The 10,689-nt window shown below is 35.4% G+C and overlaps 1 protein-coding gene across 1 annotated transcript; it reads right to left on the bottom strand.

The window, feature by feature from the left end:
- Nucleotides 1-190: 190 nt before the first annotated feature.
- On the bottom strand, nucleotides 191-10,485 carry pcolce2a (procollagen C-endopeptidase enhancer 2a). The gene is made up of 9 exons (XM_052548226.1): nucleotides 10,178-10,485; nucleotides 9,760-9,868; nucleotides 8,033-8,288; nucleotides 7,114-7,241; nucleotides 6,852-6,988; nucleotides 5,509-5,675; nucleotides 5,097-5,180; nucleotides 3,697-3,864; nucleotides 191-1,300 (listed from the first exon to the last, which is right to left on the bottom strand). Exons 1-9 carry the CDS (start codon nucleotides 10,246-10,248, stop codon nucleotides 1,170-1,172), a joined length of 1,251 nt encoding a protein of 416 aa, XP_052404186.1. The 5' UTR covers nucleotides 10,249-10,485; the 3' UTR covers nucleotides 191-1,169.
- Between the last annotated feature and the right edge of the window lie 204 nt (nucleotides 10,486-10,689).

Here is a 10,689-nt window from a genome sequence, read left to right as displayed (position 1 = left end):
AGATGCAGCTGGCAACCTGTTTTGGCTTCCAGACCCACATTCTGGATGTCAGTCTAAACAATATTTGCTCATCCAGGGCAGCGCATTGTAATCCAGAGGAGGAAATGATACGGTGAAATGTGAGTCGAAAGCAGAACGAATGCCAAAATCGAAATCTTTTCAAGCCATTTCAGCTCTCCAAATAGACAGAAAGAATAATTAAACCAGCATCCACGTCATTTAACAGTGGCCAGAGATGTATTTATAAAAGCAAACACTTTCCTGGACTCTGCCTCCTATTTACATTCATCACTGCCACCGCTGAGCGAGTCCAGCTCTCCTCTAGAGAGAGTCTCTCAGTGTCACTGTGAAACTCCAGATGTGTCGGAGTTTCTGGGATCATTTCAGCCGAGCTGAGTGTTCCCCTTTGACAACTGTACCATCACGTAGAGCTACGCTTGATTTCCCCCAGGAGAATACCGGAAGCCCCCTCTGGGCACAGTGGATTCACTTAACAATGTGCCTCATTCTCTCTACTGCATTATATTACTGGAGAGAAACTCTAGCAGATCTCAGTATTTTAATGAGTTTGCTGCCCAGTTCCAACACTAATATGCCAGTTTAAATGCCAAAGTAGATTTCTTCAATATATAAATATATATGTTTCTTCATTCTTATATATATATAGATAGATGCCAATTACACACTGCACTTCATTTTGACAACATTTCATTTTGTCATCTTCAATCTTCTTTCGTTACTCATTACAACACTAGATAGATTGGATAAATGTCAGATTCAAAGGCCAGCATGTCGAGATCTCCCGGAACGTAAATGTCACCACCCCGCAGCGAGTGCAAATGACAGAGTTTGTTTTGTAGCGAGTGCTTTCATTCATATACAGGTCTTTCTAGAAAGCTCTGCAGCTTCTGAGTTTAACTGAATGTGAGGGAATCGTTGATTCATGTGGTCAGATATATTTCAAAACACAATAAATGATCCTCAACGTTAAAAACAAACAAACATACGAACTATAGATTTTTTTAAATGTTCTGTATTGGAGTAAACGTGCTTCAGAAATATGAAACAAATTAGACCACTCTTAAATACTGAAAGAGTCCTTCAGGTATGAATGTTATCAAAAGCGTGAAGTGATAGAAACGAACAGTCATGGAGGTGACCTGTGTGTATTAGCAGCGTATGTTCTTCAGCACTCCCAGATCCCGTTGCTTCTTGGTTTTGAAGGCCATCACAAAGTTATGAGGAGACACAACACCTTGTCCCTGTTCTCCTGTCTGTCCCATGACAATGTAGTTAAGCCCTGAAACCAAACAAATGAGTGGATGAATTAAATGGCAGTTCCGTATGTTGCTCAGTGTTTCAGTGGTTCTGCTTTGACTTGTTAATGTTAAAGTTATTTTAAATGTGCATTGCTTAATATTAAACTATTCACCCAAAATTGAATCTTCTGTCAACTGCTGGTAAAAAAAAATTAAAAGCTGTACCAAACCTGTATGAGTTTATTTCGTCTGCTGAACATAGAAGATATTTTGAAGAATGTTCGTAACCAAAATAACACTACTTTTGTGTTCAGCAAAAGAAAGACTTTCAAATGGTGAAAAATTATGACAGAACATCTTGTTTATTGAACTATTGTATAAAACCTGTATAAAATCACAATCGTGCTGCGTTTATGTTCTGTAAAAAAAAAAAATAATCTAATTTATAAGAAAATATGGTTATGAAATATGGTAAGAGTGTACTGTCGTACATTGCAATGGTAAACAAATATATCTTAATGTAATTTCTATTGAAACTTGTATGATGTGTAATTAAATGTATTTGCAATAAGTAATAGTTATGATGAAGTTGCAATTTAGTACGTTTAAAATATATTACAATCAAAAATTATATCAAATAACAAATTAAAATTAAAATTACAATTGTGCTTTACTATGCTCATAAACACATCAAAACAAGTTTACATCTTTAAAGCATGACAAACGTAATGATTTCAAATGTACTTTAAATTAATTGTAACAATAAATGTGTGCAGAGTGCTCTGTTCTTTAACTTTCCCTGCCAGCATTTTTAAAAAACTGTAAAGTATATTTTATTATATTATAGTATATTTTGTTTTTGAATATGCAATACACCAAAATAAAGATCAGAGCCTCTACTTTTAAACAAAAAAAAAATCTGTTTTATTCTAGCTTAAAGCATTCCTTTTTATCAACACTTAAATATAGGTAGGCTTCATAAAAATGCATGATTTTGAGCAAAAAGCTGAGAAAATCGCATTTTTGTCTTCATCTGGCTAATATTCAGTACCATTATTAAAGCATAAATCCAGTAAATGGCTTCCATCAACACGTCCAAAGCTTGCACAGACATATACCGTATTTTCTGGACTATAAGTCACACTTTTTTTCATAGTTTGGCTGGTCCTGCGACCAGGTGCAACTTATTTATCAAAATTAATTTGACATGAAACGAGAGAAATGAACCAAGAGAAAACATTACCTTCTCCAGCCGTGAGAGGGCGCTCTATGCTGCTCAGTGCTCCTGTAGTCTACACTGAAGACATAGAGCGCCCTCTCGCGGCTGTAGACGGTAATGTTTTCTCTTGGTTCTTGGTTCTAAATAAATTAGATTTATAGTCCAGTGCAACTTATATATGTTTTTTTCCTCGTCATGATGTATTTTTGGACTGATGCGACTTATACCCAGGTGCGACTTATAGTCCGAAAAATACGGTACCACTTCCTAGATCAACATTTTATTCCATAACATTATGCAGTTTTCATTTATATGCTGTCTATTGCTGATCCACGTTATTTTTAATAAGCATCTGTTTACATAAGAGACTCCTTGTTTCTCCATCCTGTTCATGTGTGGGGGTTTTTCGGGAGGATTTGTACTTGTTCAGAAGATGTGTAATAGCGCCCCCGAGTGTATAACAGTGAAAACACGAAAAGCCGTAAAAACTCATTGATGGCGGGGAAGCGTTGTCTTCTAAATGACGAGATAACCCTTTACCCGCCATTGACGAGTTAAATACAATTAATTGTCCATTTAACTGTTTTATGACCAAAGAACACAGCCATGTACTGCGTATATATGATATCGCCTTCATATAATGTGAGGCAAAGTATAAAATATTTTGTTTAATCCCTCACCTAAACAAAGGTTCCACTTCAAACGATTAATGTTAAACTGTTCCTCTCATCTGCCAAAAACTGTTCCTGCATATTTCAACACGCATTCCTCTATGGCACATTTCTAGAAATTTCCCCCAAAACAAAACAGTTGCTTTGCAGATTTTCCAAGCAGTGGCTTGATATTTCGACACTAAGTGAGCTGAGGTGAAGCATGGCACAATAAAGTCCCATACCATCCATGTGGTTAAAGAGAATTATTATTCTAGCTGTCCGTGATTCAAGGAAACCAACTGAGACTCTCTCCTGAGCGAGCTTAAGTTACACACCGTGGCGCTGAAATGGCATATCCTGCCGGAAATATCTCAACACCACAAATAGAGCCAAAGGACTTTGGGGGGCTCAAAAAACTTTGCAAACGTTCACCTTCCGAAATCCACCTCAATCAACTTCAAACATCTGCTGGACTGGCCAAATGTTCATCAGACTGGGAATGGTTTCAGTTCAAATGATTAAGGTTGTAAGTTCTGTAGATCAAGGTCAGGGTAAAGATACTCGCCTCTTCTGACCAGAGGGCATTTTTTACAGAGGACCGTGACTTTGGTGCTCATGGTCTTCCCAGCCTGTTGGATGGCTAAACTTCCTTCCTTATAAAGGTGCAGGATGGAGAAGGTGGCGAGGACGCTGTGGTCCCTCATGGCTGCTGAGATAAGGGTGGCGGTAATCACTGTTGGGGAAAAAAGACCGTATATTCACCGAATCATGCTTTCGTCTTTGAACAATTGCATAAAACGTGTGTGCACGGTAATGTATAAAGAATGCATAGTTCTGCTATGCATGCGGCCGTTTTTACAGTGCTCAGCAGCTTTACTGCCACTGCAATTAAAAAAAAGAGCTGAGTCTCAGTATCAGCCTGAATACATTTTCCATCTATAAGCATTATTAAAACAGAGACGGAGGCCGAGAGGTTTAGTTCACTTTTAAAACCAGCATAGTGCATTGTTTCTGTGAACAGAATTATACTATTATACTATTTTTTATTTAAGCAACATGTTTTATGACAAATTATTTTATTATATAAAGTTATTATAAAGTGATAGCAATACACTATCGGTCAAACGTTTAGAATAATTGCATAAGTGTCTTTGGTTTTTAACGTTTTAAAAACATTGCGAAATATTATTACAATTTAAAATGACTTTTCTTTTTTAATATATATTTAAAACAATTTATTCATGTGATGCAGAGCGTAATTTTCAGCATCATTGCACCAGTCTTCAGTGTTACATGTGCTGATTTGGAGCTCAGTTATTATTGGTAATCAGTCAGCAATAGTTTTTAATATTATCAGTGTTATAGTTTTTTTTTTTTTTTTTGTCTTAAATATTGTAACATAAATGGTTTTATTGTTACTTTTGATCAATCTTAAGCATCTTTAATGAATGATGAATGCTCTTGTTAAAATCATACTTGCCTTAAAATTTTGAATGGTGTATCATGGTTTCCACAAAAATATTAAGCAGCAAAATTTATTTCAAGAAATTTAAGAAATGATTCTTTCGCACCAAATCCATCTATTAAAATAATTTGTGAAGGATAAAAACATACAAGTGATTTGTGTCACATGAATACATTACATTTTCAAATATATTCAAAAAAACTTCAAATGTTTACTGCATTATTGTATTTATTTCAAATAAATGCATGCCCTGGTGAGCGTAAGAGACTTTTACAAATATGAAACATTTTACTGGTATTTTTCCTCAAATCAAATTGTGATTATACAGATTGTGAAATGATACTTCATAGCTAAACAAGACTAATTTGATTAATGTCTTTGCCCTAAATGTGTGAAAAAGTGCCTGAAGCTGGAATATCAAAGAAACTCCCAGAATTCCCTCCTGTTATTTTGTTTTGCATAAAGCAAAAACACATTTGCACCAAAAAGCGGCCACTCACCAAAGTTGCTCGAGCAGTAATGGCTTTCAATTGTTCCAGTCCTTTTGCATTTCAGCTTGCAAAGACCTTCTGAATATGTAAGGGCTTTTTGGAAAAGAGAGTGGAAAGATTGGCTTTAATAATGCCCAGCTACAGTATGTCCTTATACACTAAAATGGAGAATAAACCACAGCAAAAGTCACATACATTTATTTCTGTTAAACCACTTTAGTTACAAAATAGAAGCACATTAGTCTTCTGTGTGACCGAACTAATGCTTTCCATATGATCCAAACATAATAAATCTTCAATACATTCCAATGTCATTACCTACACACGTTTATTCCCATAACGTGCAGCAGTTTTACACCATGCCGCTACTTGCATTTTTCATTTGAAATGAAACCTTCTGGAAAGTGGGCTGTGGACTGACCTGCGGGCGGTGTGGTGGGTGGGACAGTGCTCGTGGGGGTGAGGGGGGCACTGGCTGTGCTGAGACTTCGTGATTTAAAGCGGTAATGACCGATGAATCCATCCGCAGTTAGACTCAGGTCTGACAGGAACAGGATGAAGAGATGATTGCCATCAGAAGAAATTGGCCTAGAAGACAAAATAAATAAATAATGTTGGAAATGATCATATATCCTTCATAGTATCTCTGAAAAATAAAACTTAATCTACCGTGTGGACACACTTTATTAATCATAAAAGGCTTAGTAGGTGTATCGGAAAAGAAGGCATTGCATTGACTGATTAAATGTACAGTACTGTTCAAAATTTTGGCAGAATTTAAATTTGTTTTTCAAAGACGTCTCTCATGGTCAATAATTTGCATTTATTTAATGAAAAATACAGTAAAAAAAAAAAGAACAAATATAGGGAAAACAGAAATATTGTGAAATATTTTTACAATTCAAAATGTTTTGTATTTGAATATACTTTTTTTTTTTTTTATTTTTTTTTTTATTCCTGTGATGCAAAATTTTTAGGCAGTCATTAGTGTCACAGAATCCTTTAGAAGTCATTCTAATATTCTGATTTGGTACTCAGTTATTTTCAATTATTATTGGTGCTTTATTAATAATAATAGTTTTAATTATAATTTATTATTAGTGCCAAAAACACTAATAATATATATTTTTACCATGATACATTTTTTAAGGATTCTTTTATGAACAGAAAGTTCAATTAACAGCACTTGCATGAAATGAAAATCTTTTGTAACATTTAAAAAAGTGTTTTACTGTCAATTGTATGTAATTAAATACATTTAACTGATTCTTGCAGAATAAAAGTAATAATTTATTTAAATTTTTCCTTACTGACCCCAGACTTTTGAATGATGGTACATTACATTTTTCACAAAATATTCACCAACACAACTGTTTTCAATGTTTTTTATAATAATGAATGTTTCTCGAGCAGCAAATCAGCATATTAGAATGATTTCTGAAGGATCATTAGACACTGAAGACTGGAGTCATGATGCTGAAAATTCAGCCTTACCATCAAAATAAAAATTCACAAATGTACTGTATTTAAATAGAAAACAGTCACTGTAATAATATTTCCATTCCTAAATTAATCAAATAAATGCAGCATGTTCCACAAACATTCGAAACTGTAGACCTGTTACACACTCAAATAAGACTCTGTATTAAATAGTGAGGAAAATTACAATAATGTTGCATCAACCATTGAAAAATCCATATCAGTCTAAATACTGGAGGTAAATTGTGTATTGGTGCATATTATGTGATGGACTGAGGGTCTCACATGGGTGGGCTGTCTCCACAAAACTTGCCAATCTTCCGTGACTCATTCGTTTCTCCACCATTAAACACAGCCACATGGTCATAGCGGCAGTAGCTGTCTCTCTCCACATCAAACTTCTCAAACTTCAGCTCAATGATCTGAGAGGGAGATGATCATTTGCAATTTAAATAAGATATCTATTCATACTCATCCTGTCAATGTGCTGCCACTGACGCATGACTTGTAACATGATCTGAAAAGCATGGAAATTATGAATTATTACCTGGTCTTGAGGTGCAACAATATGCCAGGAACATGTTACTCCTGCTGGGTAGTCTTTATCTGGCCAGTTAGGGGTCTTTATCGTCCCGGAGGGTTCGTCTAAAAGACCCCCACAATACCGGTCACCTGCTGTGAACAATCATTAGATTACCATTAGTTGGATGACATGGAATACAGATTTGAGGCAAAATCTGGCAGTTTTAACAAACATTTTCATGCACTTAAATAAATCTTTGTGCATCAAAATCACTCGTTTCCCGGTAATAAATTCAACGAATTTGCGACAACTGAACATAACACTTCTGACCAGCCAAACATGCCAGTCTCTGAGAAACGTAATTTATTTAAACACAAAATAAGCATCATTCCATAAAATAAGTATAATGAACTATGTCTCCAGCATGTTTCGAAATTCAAGCATTTTACCCCTTTGCGCATGTTAGCATGTCTGTCAAAAACGGTTGGAATATTATAATTAAAAAACATTGATATAAAACACTCGTAGGCATCAGTCACTTAACTGAATACTCGCCAGCTAAGAAATCAATAGCCTATTTATTATCTTATGATCACTCAGTTTTCTAATTCACATCATTTAAATATCACCTCATCGCTGTCTGTCAAAAATAACGTGCACAATGCAAGGTCCAGTGAGTACACTACCGGATATATTGACTACTTCATCATTAAAAGAGGATATATTTTGATTACCCCTGCAGATTTTGGGACATTTATTTGAAATACTGAGGTCTGTAGTAAAAACAAAACCAGAAATGTAAGTGTGCATTTACAGTGCACTAAACACAGACTCTATTTTCAGAGGATTCAAATGACCTGATGAGCAAAATAAAGCACAGTCAAGCTGAACTTAAATAACAGGGAAGGGCACTTTCTATATTTGGATGGTAATGAGTTGTTACCTCTTTCATTTGGGCGAATCGCTGAGTATACAGCAAGGAAACCACTCCCAGCTGTGTTGGCATCTGACACCATGACCACTTGCATCTTGTTTCCATTGGTGACCAGCGCTCCGGGTTTGGTGGTACCACAGAAGCGGCCGAGACGCTGCCCATTGATGTGGCCATCGTATACATCAACAAAGTCATATCTGCAAAGACTGTCACTCTCAAGATCCAGAGCTCTGAACAAGAGGGAGACAACCCTCCCTTGAGGAACCTGGAGATGGTTAAAAAGAGTCAACACAGATGGCATAAAATGTAAAACAGTTACATTGCATAGTAAAATCAGATTGAGAAGAATAAAGAATGACTTTTTAGCATAAATATCTACCCACATCTTTACACAGCTTTCTATATTAGAATTTAAACTGCAAAAGTGGCATATCAGTGTATTTAAATAGACTGTTCAATGCTGCTCAGAGGTGGCATAAATGAATTACAAATACAAACAATACTGATGAAGCGGGTCAGAGCAGGCTTTTATGTGCATAATGTCTTTACAAAGAATTTTGAGAAGTCACACACTGTAAAAAAATTCTTGTTGTTTTTACAAAAACTTTTTGGCAGCTGTGGTTGCCAGAATAATTTTGTAAAAATACAGAAAACTGTAAACACATTTACGTCAAAAACTGTTAATTTTACAATATAAAGCTGTAATTTACAAACAAGAAAATGTGAATATAAACCAGTAAATTCAACAACACACAAAATTAAATCTGTTTTGTACCTTGAAAATACTGACAACCACCATAATAATAAAGATGGTACTGTATAAGAGAAAGCCACATGAAGTATCAAAGCTCATCACAAGTAGCTTCACCACAAGCAGAAGTATATATTAACATATAGAAGGTGCACATTTATGGAAACACAAAACACCATCATGGTAACACACGTGATACTTAAATAATGCAAAAAACTTTCATTAAGCAACAGAAGATGTAACATAAAGCTCAAATGTACATAACTGATAACAAGAACTATTTAAAAACATGATTATTTAAACAAAATACTTTCAAACGTGGAGTGTCACGCAGGGAATTCTGGGAATATCAGTTTACAGTTTTAGACTGTAAATTATACATTGATTTGTTCTTTTTTTACTTCTAAAAGCTGTATAATTAACAGAATTTTACTGTAAATTTACATTAAATGCTTTGTTAGATCTTTTACAGTTTTTCCCTGTATATAGTACGGGAACTTACTGTTAACCTATTATCAGTTTTTTTCTGTAGCGTTTTTACAAAATTTTACAGTTAAAATTACACTTATTTTTTACAGTGCAGAGTAGCTTAACTCTGTTGTGTAAAGATGACTTAAAGTTGCTCAAAATGTAAAATGCCACATTAAATCCTGACTAAATAATGCCAGCTCTGACCCACCTTAGCCCCAAAGTATACGGTTATCATTGCTGTATAAATGTTTTCATGCCACCTCTGAGCAGCTTTAAACAGTCCGTCTAAAGCTATCTAAATGCCACTTCAGATGCATTTTTTGCACTAAATTTGACATTATTCTCCAAAAATCGTATTAGGTCACAGCTAATTAAATAGTTATATTAATTATTAAGCTTGTTTCTTTGAGACAGAGAGAGATGAAGGGGGGGGGGGGGGGAATCATGGTGGGAAACATCTTCTTTGATAGAAAGGCCATTTAAAGACTGATATCTCCCACACATCTGTCCTTACAGTAATTCTCCACACACATTTGTTGTTGGGCGGGTAGACACCGGGATACCCCTGACTCCCAATCAGTCCTGTGTCTCCAGTCAAGTTCCCGCCACATGTGAAAACTGGTCTACAATTGGGACATATGGGAAAGCACATAGTTTGGAACTCATCAGTACTTCACGAGGACTGCAGTGCTCCTATTACTCAAATTATGCGCAACATTAGTACTAGATAATAATATTAATGAACAAAACCATTTATGCTTTGATTTGCTGTTGTAATAAATCAGCAAATGATATAACAGGCTACAGGAACTATGTATAATGTTACAACAAACCGGATTCGTTGTATTCTTCATTCGTTAAAAATCGTATCAGAGCTTTAAATTCTTTATGGAGCATAATACAGAGTTCTAAATATTTATTTAGGAACTTACCTTCGATGTCGTTGGGTAAAAATGACGCTGAACAGGAAAGTGCTCGCGATGATCCAGATTATAATCCTCATTGTATGAGGCGCGTTTGAACAAATGTGACATTCAGAGAGAAAGAGAAGTAAATTCTCCAGAGATATTTACTGCTGACTGACTGACTGCTGCCTATGAATGTGCTGCTTGTTCTGTGAGAACTGCAGGGAGCAGTTTCCCTAAAATCCTGAAAGTGAGAGCAACTCGTTTCGCATTCACGCTCAAGTAATGTGGAGGTAGTAAAGTATTACAGCTGCTGCTGTAGCTGCGTTTCTTTTATTAGGAACCTAAATGCGATTCAACTCCAGAATGCGTTTATATGATGCAAATAATATAGCCAGTCTAATAACAGGGATTTAAATGTGTTTTGTGCAAAATATTTACTAGGCCTACTTCATGTCTGTAATGCGACTTTATCTCCGTATAGCCTGCAATACCTATTTTTAAAATAACATACTTTTAGATAGTTTAAAGTGTAGGCT

The sequence above is a fragment of the Carassius gibelio genome, chromosome B2, assembly GCF_023724105.1.
Source record: "Carassius gibelio isolate Cgi1373 ecotype wild population from Czech Republic chromosome B2, carGib1.2-hapl.c, whole genome shotgun sequence".
Classification (NCBI taxonomy): Eukaryota; Metazoa; Chordata; class Actinopteri; order Cypriniformes; family Cyprinidae; genus Carassius; species Carassius gibelio.
Note: the sequence above shows the minus strand (reverse complement) of the source record. Positions and strands in the feature narration are given on the sequence as shown.

Bases quoted from the DNA above. Each gene is read 5' to 3' on its own strand.
- pcolce2a (XM_052548226.1), bottom strand. From the start codon at position 10,248: ATGAGGATTATAATCTGGATCATCGCGAGCACTTTCCTGTTCAGCGTC. The intron at 6,989-7,113 runs GTAATAATTCAT...TCTCCCTCTCAG, and splicing joins TTGTTGCACCTCAAGACCAG to ATCATTGAGCTGAAGTTTGA. The intron at 5,181-5,508 runs GTCAGTCCACAG...TTTTCCAAAAAG, and splicing joins ACCCACCACACCGCCCGCAG to CCCTTACATATTCAGAAGGT.